Genomic DNA, 15,945 nt, shown 5'->3' on the forward strand with positions numbered 1-15,945 from the left:
TATTGAATTTTTAATGCTTATTTACAGAAAAAGACAGGATCAATTAGGAATCTTGATAAAAGTCTTCTAAGCTTAGAAACACAGTCCAGAGCACAGCTATTAAGAGGAGAGTGAGAAGAACTTTCTTCTGGGTAAAATATTTTGAGTAGTGGCTTGGAACTACTACACACTGTAAAACAGAATGCACTTCAGATTGAGAAATAAGTAAATAATATATTGTTACCAAAATCATCCATCTGTAATAAAAAGTGGGAAGGCTTACACTGTTATTGCTATACAATTCTATAGGAATGGGACATTAATAAGATTGGTGATAAAGCATCTGGAAACAAAGAAGACGCTATGAATTCCCACAAGTTGTTTTTATTTCTGCTTCCTTCTGCTTTACTTAGCTGCTGCTCCTGTTGCTCCTGTTATTCCCCAACAACAACCTCAACAAGTTGAAGATTGCTATTATGACAATGGCTCAGGTTATCGGGGTACTGTTGCAGTGACTGTCTCAGGGAAGAAATGCCAAGCATGGATTTCTATGAGGCCCCATCGTCATACTAAGACACCATTTGCATTCCCAGATGCGTAGGTTTCCTGGAGTGTTCATTATCAGTTGTGCGTGCTGTCCATTAAATGACTAAATTCCCTTGGGTACAAAATAGTAGCCTTGTTCAGGTAATGTACAGCAGGAGCAGTCTCTCCTTTCTCCAAGTTGTGACAGTGACCTCACTACATAGTTGGTCTCCATGTGGAGAGCTCCCTTGGGGATCCTTGCCATGAACAGTCATGCTGTTCACTTGGACAACCACCTCTTCAGTGATATTCCAGCCCTACTTAGAGAGAGGAAGAACTGCTCTTGATTGTTGTTCCACTTCACTTTGGATATAATGGGACTGCTTATGGGGGTGATAAAACCTGCAGGGTGATGAGAAGATGTTACATATTTTGTATAACTACTTGATACTAAAGGAGAAAACAGTACGGGACAAAAAGCTTCTGTTTCTAGTGGCAGTTGCACATCTATGAGAACATGTACTGTAGATTCATTGGCAGTTTTATCTGAAAATTTGACAGGAAATCTTATTTTGCATCTACAATTAACAGAAGTATTTAATATGACTATTATAAACATATAAAAACATATTAGATGGCAAACAACCAGAACTTGTAGAACATTGTTTTAAGATAATGAGAGATGCTATTCTAAACATATAATTATTGTTTCGATGATGTATCCTTTCTCTGCCTATGGACATTCTCACCATCCCAAGAAATATTCAGGACGGACCTCAACCACCAAGTTGCCCATCTCTGCTGTATAACATAACATTTTATCCACTTTATGCATTTATTGATAGGGACCTGAGAAGGAACTATTGCCGAAACCCAGAGAATGACAAAGCACCCTGGTGTTATACTACTGCTCCTGGGACAAGGTGGGAGTACTGCAATCTACAAAAGTGTGCTGAACAGGAAACTTCACAGACACCGACATCAAATATTGGTATGACTTCTCCTCTTCTCCTAGAACAGGCAACCAGGCAAAAGCCACTGTTATCTGTGATCTCCACTGTTTTCAGTGCAGAAAAGAGTGACTCAGTGGCGGGAGATAAATCCACCTCAAGCCTTGAGGATTTCAAGAGACCATTAGCAATCTGTAGCCAAGTTGATCGTTCTCACTATTATGTTCTATTAATTTTTCAGATAATTATTTCTGGAGAATTTGTGCATAAGAACAGAGGAGCAGATAATTAGGACTTAGAGTTCTGACAGATCTTTTTTCTGGTGAAGCTATTTCCCCTCCCGCCACTGAATTTGGATTTTTTTTTTTTTAGGAGTTTAGTACCTTAAATGGGCAGCTTTGGGGATTTTACCATCACTGCTATATATATAATCTCCATCCTTTATTTCTTAATACCAACCTTTTTTCTAAACTTTGTCTAATCTTTCTTTGTCTATACTTCAATAGAAGTCATACTCCATTTTAATGAATTTTCAGTGACAATATATCCATTAGACAATTAAGCCCAACTGAGAGATTTGTTTCAAGATAAATGGATATAGGACTGAAGACTTAGATTTCAATACTACATTTGCTTATTTGAACATAAGTTTCATTGAACTCGGTGGTCAATCTTTTGAGTAATCATGTATAACATTGGTTCTCAGGTTTCATATTGAAGTCCCACCAAAGACTCTGTCAAAGAACCATGGGCCAATAGAGTAAAAATAAAAAGGCCATTTTTTCTGAGGAGGAAATATGTTTTAATAGGCATTCCATTATTACAGTAGTCATTTATTATAACTGTGTAAGACAATATTTCATTGATTTACTCTGTGTCCTGCTTAGACTATTTTGAAGTCCCACCTTGCTACATGTACCAAAGGTTGAGAATAACTGGGGTGTGTGTGTGTGTGTGTGTGTGTATTATCTGCTCTGTAAAATATTTCTAGGATTACAATCTGATGCACTCTTGGAAGTCCCCATTAAGATCATTTTGGGTCTTCCTTCTTTCCTATTTCATCTCAACCTATTTTGTCATATTTCATATATTCCTTCTGTTTCACTCTACTCATAAACTTCATGTGGTTCTTGATTCTCATTTCTGATTTTTAAAATTATTCATTCCCCTTTTTCTTCAGATTATCCATTCTTGTAAACTAATCAGCTAGACCTAGAAGGGTTGGACCCTTTCACTTTAAACCCAGCATCCACTGTATGAATGTTGTATTGCTTTTAATGCCTCTTGTGGCTACAGTCCAGAGAATGTCTGGAATTAAAACTTTCAGAAGTATTCTGCACTTCACTTCTTGCACCATGAAAAATCTTGTCTTCAGTGTTCTCTTCAGGTACCTCAAATGTTGCTATTTCAGATCACAGCTAACAGGGAAATCAATAACTCTTAACCCTCGGACCTGTTCCCCACATACAATGGCAATTCCCAGGATTTCTCATAAAAGGAAATAATTATTCAACCTGTGCTGAAGTAAGTCTGTATCCTATATAACAGCAAGTTCTAATTCATGATTTTCTCTCTTTAAAGACTGTAGGACTGGAAATGGTAGAGATTATCGTGGACATATTGCGACCACAGTGAATGGCGAGACCTGCCGATCATGGCAATCACAAGTCCCTTATGAGTATACGTCTTTCACACCAGAGACTCACCCAAGGGCAGGACTGGAGAAAAATGTAAGTACCATTGGCCTCAAGAATCAGGTAGGAAGTAATAATAAGTTTATGATAGACAAGTTTATGTTCAGGTTTGTGACAATAATTACAAAAGTGTCCCTCCCCCATCTATATCTCTCCTTCTTGGCCATTATTTCTTCTTTTTCTTCTATCCTTCCCTCCTCCTCCACCAGTGTTGTATATTTTGCTGTAAAATTTGTTTTCTTAGAAACTGTGACACTGTAGTAAATTGAAGTCAGGTATTGCAGCGTCTTTCATTAACCTAATTGAAAGTGAGATACTGCAAGACTCAGACACAGTTTAGGTTACTAAATTATGGTTACGGCTACTAAAAGAAGGGTAAAGATTTGTGTTCTTGATAGGAGAAGTGGAAGGCAACATAAAGGCTCACTCTTGAATGGCAAACAATGATTTCTAGGCAAGCCAATATTATGTTGGCACTATATGTAAGCAAATGACTACTATTTGACCCCATATTCCCATAACTATATTCATTTTATTATAGTAACATTTACTTTGGCTGCATTTTGAAAATAGTGAGGCTAAATGAAGTCCAGTCTTATTAATATTACTTTATTTCTATTTCTTTATAGTATTGTAGAAATCCTGATGGTGATACAAATGGTCCTTGGTGCTATACAACAGATCCAAATAAAGACTGGGACTATTGTGACATTCCACAGTGCCGTAAGTACACTACCAATAAATGTATTATTATTTTGAGGGTGAGAAATCCTTGTTAGTGAGAATTAATGATGGATGGGGCCACAGTGGGATGACCATAACTGGCAATGGATTATCTACTTACTTTCTATCATTTCTTTCTCTTATTCTGCCTTTCACTATGTACTTTACTCTCCTGCCCAAAGTTCTTCTCCCCACATTCAGTGTAGTAATTTAGATGTAAGGGAGGGCCAGATTAAATTGATGCTCTAAGCATAGCCCAACAGTGATGCCACTCTGCCCTTCCATTGCTTAATTAAGACTCAATAAGTGCTGAAAACTAAAGTTGCGTGTAGTAGTGAAAGAAAAGTGCATGATAGCTAGGGGGAGAAAACTATGTGTTGCTCTGTTCTTACTTTGTTTAATGGTTAATCCAGGGAAAGTCCTATTCATGCAAATGGGTGCTTCATTGGGGCTGAAGTAAAGTTCTGGAGGGGAGGCCTTGGATTAGAATGAACTGGAGATGTGCAGTATTCAGATCTGAAGCAGGCAAGAATGCTTGGATTCAGTGTGGGCACTCTTGTTCTACCTATTGGCTGTGTTTAAAAGAGCCATGACTTTTTCCAGGCTCACATTATAGCCATGTAGGCTCAAAATATACTTGTTTGAGTTCAGGAAGTCATAAAGGTAGGGACTTTTTCTGAAGAAGATGAAGGCTGCAGCCAGAAGTTGGACTGCTGGTTCCCATTGCTGACTTCTCAATTTTGTTATATTCATTTTACAAGTTATCTATCATCTGTATCTATCATCTATCTATCTATCATCTATCATCTTGATATTAACCAATGACAACCAAAGTGACTCAGTTTACAATAAAAAATTCCAGCTAAATAGCTTAAGGTTGCTTCTGGATACTGGAACTAGATAGCTTAAGGTTGTGTCTGATAACAGCCATCTCTAATTCCCTGTCCTTGTCCCATCATATACAGTTTTGGAAGAATGCATTGGGATTTTTTATTAATTACAGAAAATAATCGATGAAGTACATTTATGGAGCAAAGTTCTACATCCTCCCAAAAGTATAAATTTTTCATAACTGTATAAGCATAAAATGATTCAATAACACAAGAATATAATTCTGGAATAACTGTCTTTCCACCAACTTCTTTATTATCCCCCATGCATGTTGCATGTATAATTTTTCATATACTGTAATGATACATTCCAAAATTGTATATAATTGTATACATTGCATAAATCACAACTTTCAACAGTATTGATTTCTGTAGCACCATATTAACAGATTTATGAATATCATATCAGAATGGAATATTAATTGAATATGCCTATATCATATGAGTAAGTATTCTCTCACCAGTATTACATTTCCAGCATAGTGGAGTTGGTAGCCAACTCTATTTAAACATTATTTCACAGGTCAAAGGTTTTGTGGAATTAATCTCCTCTAATGATCATAAGAAATGGATTTAATATATTTTTAAAAACCTTTGCCATCAGTATGTCATCACATGACATAGTCCTTCCTCTCTGCTCCACAATACGTATTGCTGTTCATGTGATCAGAAGGTGTTATGGTTAAGAAGTTGAACTTGGACCAGGGAGACTCAGGTCTAGGTCCTGGGGCTTGAGTTGTGGACCTCACTGGATAACTTTAGACTCATCATTCTCTTTCTCTGCTTCACTGGGTTGTTTCTGTGAGGATAAAATTTGGGAAAAATGAATGTTATCTTGAAGTCTCAGGAAGAAAGGAAAGATATACATGCAATGACTATATTATAGAAGATATGATGCAATTAAAGATGTGAAGGGTATGAAAAATAAGCAAGGAAGCAGTTCTGATTCTAGACATGATTATTTCATCTCATTTCCATTGCATAGAGTGTGATCAGATAAGAAACTTGACAAGGTTATCAGTTCTGGTGACAGGATTATCTACAACTTTTCATATCTCATTCTGTTCTCAATCACTTATTTGTAATGTTAGCGTGGTTATGTAAAACATTTTAATCATTGGCCCATATTATTAATTAGAATTAAATTGGCAGGATTTTGTAAACTGCAAAAACTGTGCACATTCACATTCTTGTGGCCAACCTCAAAATTCTGGTTATGTCATTGGGTCGAATTTTGAGATTTTACGATGTTACTGTTTGTGCAGTTGTTCCTCAATCAAGAATTCACTAGTCTATCAATAGAGTTGCTACTTTATCAATAATGCCTCTCATATATCTGTGCAGCTGTAAGTAAATCAAGATTTTTGTTTGATATAGTGGAATCCATAAGGACACACTGCTTTCATGAGAATGACAAAAGCAGCATCGTGATGTCACATTGCAAGTTCCACCCCTTTGAGGACATGTGTGTGACACCTCACCATACACAGAAAAGTGGTGGGGCTTGGGTCACAATGCCACTGACATCAGACTGACCCCCTCTTGCCTCCCCCATGGATTCTGATAGTTTAATGATGTGGACCAAAGTTCTCTGACTCAAAGGCTGTACATATAAGAAAGCTGCAATCTGTTTTCCATAATTCTTATGGAAATTTTTTAGGGTTTTAATGTGTTTAATTGTTTTAATGTGTTTTAATGGTTTTTTGTTGTTACTATTTGATTATTTATTTGTATCTGGTTTTTTGGTTTTTGGTTTTTTTAACTGTGTGAGCCACCCAGAGTTGCATATGAGATGGGCAGCTATAGAAATTGCACAACAAAGACAGAAAGAAAGAAAGAAAAAGAAAACTACTACCCTAGACATTACCAGGGCATCATGTTTCACGGAATCCTCTTCAAAATGAATGAACTGGATTGCATTGCATATATTAAAAAATATGGATGCAGAAAATGGTCCTTAGTCAGCCTCAGATATTCCAACAACAGACAGAAGCAGCTTAGACTATTTTGGTTTTGTTTTGTGTTTTTACAAAACCCCTGTTAATTAGCCATACATTTACAGGGTCTGTGTAAGAATTACAGCTTAGGAACGCTCAACAGGAAGTTTTGAAAATAAGTTTTCAAAATAACGGAGCCCTCCTATTCTTGAAATGTGTGTAAGCTTGACATTCGATTCTGTCTTACATGTCTACATCTCTCCCATTCGTATTTCAGCTGTTTCTGATGACGGATGTGGAAAAGCCAAATATGAACAAGTGCGCTGTTTTGGAAGAATCGTTGGTGGTTGTGTTTCAAATCCCCATTCTTGGCCCTGGCAGATCAGTCTCCGCATACGGTATTAAATATTATGATTATTTATTATACTTCTAATCCACCCAATAAGCAAAAAACTCTCTCTGCTCTTATATTCTGGGCTTGGATTGTGATTTCCCCCATGTCCTACTTGATTTACTATTTTTAAACCTTTGCATTTGTTTTTCTGTTTATTGCTCAGAGCTTGTCCATACCTTCCTCATTTTAAACTTTATGAAGATGCTTACAGTTCTTTTTAAGGGGGAACTAACCAGACTATTTTCCCCAAAGTTCTAAATAACAGGACATCTTTTCTTTCCAAAGCTTGCTTCTCCCTATTCCCTAGCTGCTGAGGGGAGACAGAATATATTCTTGCATATTGGTGAAATTAGCTTGAACTTTGCTTCCAGGCAAGCAGTAAAGCCTTTATCCTCACACCACATCTTGGTGCCAGCTGTTCCATGTTTGTAGCAGCAACTTCCTACCCTGAGCATTCTCTTATGTGGCTGTCACATATACATTTATCTTTGGATGGGAAAGAGAGAAGTTAATTGTGCAGTGTTGCATGACTCAGTATCTTTCCCCAGCTGCACCTAACGATGGCTCAAACATACAGTGGCAACATCATTTTCCTTTTTTGCCATCTTCCCATGATATTGGCTTCATCTCCTCCTCAGACCATGAGTGAGACAGGCTTAAATTGCCTTTAACTGCACCTGTATTAAAGTAGTATTTCCCATCGTATTTTGATACTGCCCCAAAGTTACCTGAAAGGTATAAAATCTCCTGGGCTTTGCCACTCAGCCCTCTGGAAGAGAGTCAGCTGGCTATGTTGATTTCAGCAGAGGCAACAGCAGAGGCAGGACGTGGATTGGCTACAAGACAGCAACTTTCATGCTGTTATAATTTTCTCCCAGCTCATTGATTAGTGGATAGCAGCACTTCAATTTAGCAGTGGTGAAAGGTCCTCAGTCCATATGATGTATTCATAGTAAAATAGTAACAGCAACAATAATAGTAAAGGTAAAGGCTCTCTCGAATGACATTTGACCCCTGGGGATTATACATCCATGTTTTCTTGGCAATACTTAGAAGTGATTAGGCATTGCCTTCAACTCCCAAGTCTAACATGCAGCTGTGAGATCTCCATGTGGTCTCCTATCCAAGCACTAACCAGCTCTGGCCCTATTTAGCTTTTGTTAAGAACAGTGTCATGAGCAATTATTATCCTCTTTTTTACATTTAACTGTTACCTTGTACTATTGAAACAGTGCTTTTTGCATTTCATTGCTATTTTTCCTCATTGTTTACATCTATCTCTCATCTGCTTGTAATACCTTGTTGATTTAGATATCACTTTGCATAATGGATCCACAAAGCCTAATGCCATAATAAATCTGTTAGTACTTAAGGTAGCAGTCCTAACTGCTAAGGTTAGTACTAACTGCTTAAGTTAGTACTTAAGACTGCTGTTTTTGCTACAGCAGCTGAATATGGCTCCATGTCAGGCTCCCTTCCCTTGGTTCGCCTGCCATTAGAAGGAGTTTCTATACACGTTAGCTGCCTTCATGCATTCGCTGCATTCCCAGAGAACCAACCTGTGTTCACTTCACATTCCTTTGCCTCAGGCATTTAGCCAAGGACACTTGGCTGATAAGGCACCTGCCCTAATAAACTGCCGAGATGGGAGGGGGAACTCAGGAGTGAGAAACAGCTTTTTTGCGAGACAGGGAGGAGGGGTGAGATCAGAGGAGGGAAAGAATCACTTTGAATGTCTTGGCGCCAAATCTTCACTTGGAGCTTTGGCTACTATCCTGTGTTAATCAGATCCTCAATAAAGAATTCTTTAAGCTTCCTGTTGGACTGTCTGGAGAATTTCTAAATTGGGATCTTGTTACTGGGATCATCACAGTTCTCTCCCTGAATGCATTAGTCTCAAAGAAGCAAGCAAAGAAATGCCATTCAGTTTGCTTTGAACTGTTATAAACTTAAGCTGTTTCATGGATGCTGGTATTAGTTTGTGCGTGAGGAGACTGAATGATGAATGGACAACCTCTGATTTCTAGGTGAATTATTTACTATGAAATTACTCTTCTGTTTTCTTTCTTTCTTTTTTTCAGTTTCGGTGATCACCACTTTTGTGGAGGCACATTAATACACCCACAGTGGGTCCTGACAGCAACTCACTGCTTAGAACGGTAAAACTTTCCTTGGACAAGAGATCAGCTTTTCCCAGTCCGATGCTATTGCAAATGGGTTGAAATGACAACTCCCAGAATTCTCAGTCAGCTGACTGGAAATTCTGGCACTTGTAGTCACTCCACAACTAGAAAACATCAGGATGAAAGAGGATGCTATTAGATATTAGACTACCATACCTGGGCTGCAAAAATTCAGATGACCATCACTTGGCAGCAAAGAGGGGTTTTTTGTGTCTTTTGGGAGCCATTTTGTGGTAATCTGGATAATTTTGGCCCTGTTATACTAGTCCTAGCATACATTTGTCAGATTATGACAAATCTGCCATTTTGTCATTTGCCATCAAGAGAAATCTGCCATTTAGTTTAGCATTAGCCATGCTAAGGGTTTAATTCATCCTCTATATCTGAGTGGTTTATATCCCATCCTTCAACACAATTCTAAGAACAAAAGTTTGAAATCTATTTGGAGCAGGCTGCCTGCTGGCTGTGCAGGTATCTCACTACGACAGTAACAATTGTTGTTATTTCCTACAGATTCCAAATCCCGGCTTTCTTTCATTGGAAATCATTCACAAACTGTAAAATTTTTGTGTCTGAGCTCAAGCTACTGGCTCACATATTATGGTTATTAAAGACAGTGATAAACCTTATCCAAGGTTATGCATTAATCAGCTTTTAGAAGACTATTTGGGGAAAAAAGAAGACTAGAAATAGAAAGAAATCAGTAGAAGAAAACAATGTGTAATTTTTGAGAATTAATATATTGCCAATAAAGCAGGGTATCTTTACACTGGAGAGGACTGATTGACAGCAAGACCTCCTTATACAACACAATTTGTGGCTCAGTTCACAATTTGTTCCAAACCATAATATGATTTGTTTGGATCTGGCTTTGTGATGTGTGTAAACCTCTCCATTGTGGCCTGGGATATCTGTCACCTGGGTTCCTGGAAGAACCTGTTGGCAAAGAGGATGGACTACATTTCCTGTCTTTCTCAGCTGCCTTCTCTGAGTGATAGCATATGGAAAATTGTTATAGTTCTAGGATCAGAAGCTCCTGCTTTGGATACAGAAGGGGCCAAGCTTCAGTTCTTAGTCGGCATCTCTGTCCAGGGCTGGCAAGGACCTGTATCTAAAACCTTGGAAACCACTTGCCAAGTGGCACAGTGGTAACACTGAGCTATTCTGCATGGAAGAGTGGTCTGGCTTAGTCTGTCAGCTTCCTATGTTTCTCTATAAAGAATAAATAACTTCGACCTATAACCTATTGATTGTAGGTCAACAGCAATTAGTGTCATTTATTAAGTGAACACAGATAAATAAACCATTGGCATCTGATGCCTGATATCTGATAGCCTGCTTTTCCATAATTCCCAAAAATCTCCCTGTGAAACTGTGACTTCTAGTCATTTAGTTGGTTTCACAATTCCCAGAGCTGACCTGGCCCTGTTTGCCCTCCCTGCAGACTTCCATTACACAGATTCCTAACTGAAGATCCACCTGTGGCTCCAGCCTTCAGAAATTCTGAGAATTGTCTTCTTCTTATCTATGGTGAATAGATGTGAGCGGTGGATATATGGAGATATTCTCACCTGGGAAATTTGCCTTTTGTAGGTCATCAAGTCCTACTTTTTACAAAGTGTCCCTTGGTCTGCACAGAGAGGAAGCTTCAGAAAAATCTGCACAGCATCGATATGTTCAGAAAATATTCAAAGCACCAAATAGGGCAGACATTGCCTTGCTGAAATTAAGCAGGTATCCTTTGGGTCATAATGTTTATCTTCAATAATCTCTTTACCCTCCATTCTAGAACTCCTTGATGTGAGTGTGGTAACCCGTATGGGGGAGATGGGCAGTGATAAAAATTTGATTGATTGATAGATAGATAGATAGATAGATAGATAGATAGATAGATAGATAGATAAACCATGCTAAAATGATATTTGAATTGATCCAATTCCATTATGGTGCAATACTTGTCTGAAGTGGTTTCCAAATTATTGGAGCACATCATGCCTCTGTTTTTAAGTAATGGCATTGTGTTGTTATGAACAAAATCACTGTAACTGCGGTAAGCTTCTGGCATGGAAGAGTAGCCATATAGTTCTTTTTTTTTTAATGGGTATAGATTGGGTTGTGTAGAATTTAGAAGAACATTAATTTCAGGTTTGGCTTCAGCAGTAAATATATAGGAAACAAACGCAACTGGCAATCTGTAACAACAGTATACTCGGAGCTTTTGCTGCATGAGAACCTAAGTTTTGGTCCACTAGTGATAAAAACAGAGTTCTTCTTCTACCAAGTGATTTATTTTTATTATTTGTTTGTTAGATTTATATCCCTCCTGACTTCCAAAAACTCAAGGTGGCACACATAACACTCCCTCCGCACAAGTTAATGTTTCTCCATCCAACCCTTTGGGGTAGGGTAGGTGACTGACTAAAAGTTGCTCTGTGAGCTTTCATAGCAAAGGGTTGCCAGACATTTGAACAGGCAAAGGAGGACAGAGACAATTGGAAAGGAGGACAAATGGTGGGTAGGACACACTAACTGTTTAATATTTGTATTTACATTCATTGGAGGGAAGGGATTACAGTGAGTAAACAGACACATAATGGGGAATACACATTGAGAGGAATGTGCTAGAAATGTCTGAGAATGATGGCTAGGAAAACTTCTTTGTACAGTTAGTCCTTGCTTATCGTCCATTTGTTCAGAGGCCATTCAGAGTTATAACGTGCTGAATGAAGGGGCTTATGACCATTCCTTGAAGTTCTGGCTGTTGCAGTGCCCCCATGGTCATGTGAACAAAATTGGAGCCCACCCACATTTATGATTGCCTTTTGTCCACCTGCCTACCTGCTTGCTACCAACTGGCAAGTAAGCCAACTTTACATTGTGTGAACTTTAGATTCCTGGGAATATATTGCTTAAAAAATATCTAGTGCCTAACATATCAGCAGCTACTGTAATGTCCAGAGTGACTGGAATAAAAAAAAGGTGCAATATCATTTTTTTTCCAGCCCTGTAAAGATCACCAGTGAAGTCATTCCAGTCTGTTTGCCTCCAGACAATGTCATGGTAGCAGGTGGGGCAGAATGTTATGTCACAGGATGGGGTGAAACAAAAGGTGAGTAAACTCAGAGTGGCTAAAAATCCAAAGTAGCTACCATTTTGTTTTTACGTTTCTTCCTTCCTTCTTCCCATATTTTTTATTGATGGATATAAAATTGATGGATTTTTATTGATAGATTTTATCTTCCATATACCTGGGGAGACTTGGAATGAATGTATGAATGAATGAACAAACAAACGAACACTTTTATATTTATTATCTGGACACAACACAATTTAGCCACTATGAGAAATTTGGAAAAATTTCTTTATTCATGGGGTGCACTTTATGATATGATTTTTCAGGCTTCTGGGCAGTTCTTGGAAGGGTAGATTATCACAAGCAATAGCTTTCCATGACAGTGATGGCTAAGACAAAGATCAGTCTTAATTCAACAAGGAAAAGGGGTTCAACTTGTACTAGAGGCCATACAACTCAACACATATTAGGCACATTTCCATTCTGACGTGTGCCCAACCTGTGTCATCTAGAAAGCCTAGTGAGTATGTAGATGGATACCACTAGATAGCTATATAACTCATCAGCATTGGAAAAAGGAGAGTGTTGACTTCATGTTCAGATGACAACTCACCTGTTTCTTTATTTCAGATGATTTTGCCCATTGTTTTCGTTACAAGTGATCTCAAAACCAGTGCAACATTAAGCAGGCATAAGCTACAGAATCCATGTCAGTCTTAGGCGGACAGACGTGATAGGCGCAACAGTTCTAGCAATCTGCACTTAACTATGCTAAGCAACTGTCTTGAGTTCAACTGCACAGTGTACTTGTGCTTTGCTGTTTAGATTTTGGCACCTCAGAAGTGTTGGTCTTGGTTCCCCATAAAAGAAGTACTGTAGATCATTATGCACAGCAGCTCTTACACTCATCCTCTAGAACGGAAGAGAAATAGTCGCTTCCATGCTCTTTGGAAAGTGTGAAATGCAGGACTCCCACTTTATCCCTGCATATAGCTTTTCATTGCAGTACAGATCAGGCTAACATCTGCTTTAATAATGAATCCTCAGCCATACAGAACAGCCCCAGAATTATCCTCCCTTCCTCCCTTCCTCTCCATTTTTTCCAGGTGACACAATACTAAGCTTGTGGTGCATTTATAGCACATGGTCAGCATCTTATTTTAGTTTCTATCTCCCTCAAAACTATATGGTAAGATGAGTTCAAAGCCTCCTCTCCACTGGAGTTGGCTTAGGGGGCCCTGAAATCTGGATGGCTCTGACCCTGTTGGCCTTCCAGGAAGTGATAAAAAACTGGTTTTTCTCCCAAGCATTAGGGTCAGGTTGTTAACAGAACTCAATATGTTTGTTTGGGACTGTGAGTTATTTGTGAGATGTCTTGGCTTTTCTATTGATTAAATTTGCTTTTAATTTTAGTTTTTGGTTTTTTTAATATTGGTTTTCTATTGTTAGCTGCCCAAAGTTATTTGCTTAACATAGGCAGTGTCCTGACTACCAGGAAACACACTGAGACAATGACTTGGTCTCTAATATTTATTACTAGTACTTAACAAGAATCCTAACAAACTGAGGAAGCGTGGGAAAAACCCAGCCATAGAAACCCCAAAGGTTAAGGCGGTCCCGATCTGTGTCTCTTTGAATGGCTGAACAGTTCCTCAGTGCTATGCATGCGCTTGACAGTCTGGGTGGGAGCCCCCTGCTCGCCATCCTTACTCATGACAGGCAGCCAGATAATTTTTATAAGGAAATAAATAAATATTTTAAAGGATACTTGGTTAAGTCCACCTTTAGCGATGGCCTCGTTTAGCCACCATTCACAGTTATGACAGTGATGAAAAAGTAACTTTGTTACCAGTCCTCACATTTATGACCTTTGCAGGTCTGTAAAGCAAAGGAAAGCTAAAGTAAGAGCGTAAGCACAATTGTGGTTTCACTTAGCAACTGCCTCACTTAACAACTGAATTGCCAGTCCCAATTATTGTTGCTAAATGAAGAACAATAGTTAAGGTGCTGGGCTAGGAACCAGAAGTCTGTGAGTTCTAGTCCTGCCTTAGGCATGAAAGCCGGCTGGGTGACCTTGGGCCAGTCACTCTCAGCCCAACCCACCTCACAGGGTTGCTGTTGGGAAAATAAGAGGAGGAAGGAGTATTAGGTATGTTCGCCGCCTTGAGTTATTTACAAAGATGATAAAGGTGGGATAGAAAATAAATAAATATAAATAAATAAATAAATAAATAAATAAACTGTATTAGATTTGGGCTGCAAGATCCAAATGGCCACCAGATGGCACCAAAGGGTTATAGTTTTTAGTCTCTTAGCTGCCAGTTAGTGGTCATCTGGATTTTTTAAGCTTGGTAGTGCCATACTTGATGATGATGATGCTTACTAGAGGAAGTTAGAATATTATCAATTTTGTTTTATGCCATGAACAAATTATGCCTGCATCCTGAGGCATTAAGAAGTTTTTCCATTAAAAAAAAAAAGCTAGAAGAATATATCTGCTCTCACCCTTCTTATCAGATCAGGAAACATAGATTATACTCAGCTTTTCTTTTCATTATTTCCTCCCTCCCCTCTGCTTTTCAAAGGAAGTGGTGGAGACGGCTTTCTTAAAGAGACTGGCTTCCCTGTCATTGAAAACAAAGTCTGTAATCGGCCTGAGTTTCTGAATAACAGAGTCAGTAACAATGAACTCTGTGCTGGTACTATTGATGGTGGGACTGATAGCTGTCAGGTAAGATATATCATGAATGGTACGTTGGCTTTGTAAATAAATCCAAGGATGTTTCCATTTTTTCCCAGTGAAGGTTCTACCTTCAGAGGGGTTTCCCCTCTCATTACTACAGCAAGTGAAGAAAAGTTCCATTTGTTCTCCATATATATTCTGAAGTCCTGGGTGTCTGACACAGCCATTTCCTGGCTGTGTTGAGGGCTTTTTTATGATTCTCCAGCTATTTGTTTTATTTCTTGCTTATTTTGTATTTGTACAATACATGCATGTTTGTTTTAATGTTGTGAGCTGCTTGGAGTCATGTACTGAGATGGCTGGCTATATCCATCCATCCATCCATCCATCCAATAAATATCTGCTTTGATCCTCTTACTTAAGAGCCCACCCAGCTCATGTTATTTGTATAACATCCCACCCCCCTCCAAAGCCCCTTTGGGTCTAGTTTGACCCTCATCAAGACCTTTTTATGATTAGCTTTGTAAGAGATTATCAGACAATAGGTCATCCAGCGAGAATCATGTGTAACTCATCTTAGGGCTACATTGATTTCTATTGAATTCCTGGTTCATTTTTCTTAATCCTCGGTTCCAGGGTGACAGTGGTGGACCTCTGGTCTGTGAAGAGCAAGGACAATATGTGCTACATGGAGTCACCTCTTGGGGTCTTGGCTGCGCCCAGCCCATGAAACCTGGGGTTTATGTCCGAGTGTCTAGATTTATTCCATGGATTCAAAGAACAATGAATGAAAATTGAGCTGCCAATAACCTCTTGCTGAAAGCAACACAGAGAAAGAGGAATAAATAGAAGTGAAGGGCAATATAATGAAATAATTTACATGAATGTGAAATAAACACCTGTAAGCAACCCTA

General features: G+C 38.6%; 1 protein-coding gene across 1 annotated transcript in view; it reads left to right on the top strand.

The window, feature by feature from the left end:
* Positions 1-15,945, top strand: part of PLG (plasminogen) — a 32,652-nt gene extending 16,707 nt beyond the window's left edge. The window contains exons 10-19 of the mRNA XM_063307822.1: positions 393-576; positions 1,350-1,495; positions 3,036-3,184; positions 3,778-3,871; positions 6,976-7,096; positions 9,174-9,251; positions 10,869-11,009; positions 12,278-12,384; positions 14,934-15,079; positions 15,668-15,945. Of these exons, the coding sequence (XP_063163892.1) occupies positions 393-576; positions 1,350-1,495; positions 3,036-3,184; positions 3,778-3,871; positions 6,976-7,096; positions 9,174-9,251; positions 10,869-11,009; positions 12,278-12,384; positions 14,934-15,079; positions 15,668-15,829 (1,328 nt within the window). The 3' untranslated portion in view covers positions 15,830-15,945. The remainder of the gene's footprint in view (positions 1-392; positions 577-1,349; positions 1,496-3,035; positions 3,185-3,777; positions 3,872-6,975; positions 7,097-9,173; positions 9,252-10,868; positions 11,010-12,277; positions 12,385-14,933; positions 15,080-15,667) is intronic.

This window comes from Candoia aspera, chromosome 1 (genome assembly GCF_035149785.1).
Source record: "Candoia aspera isolate rCanAsp1 chromosome 1, rCanAsp1.hap2, whole genome shotgun sequence".
Classification (NCBI taxonomy): Eukaryota; Metazoa; Chordata; class Lepidosauria; order Squamata; family Boidae; genus Candoia; species Candoia aspera.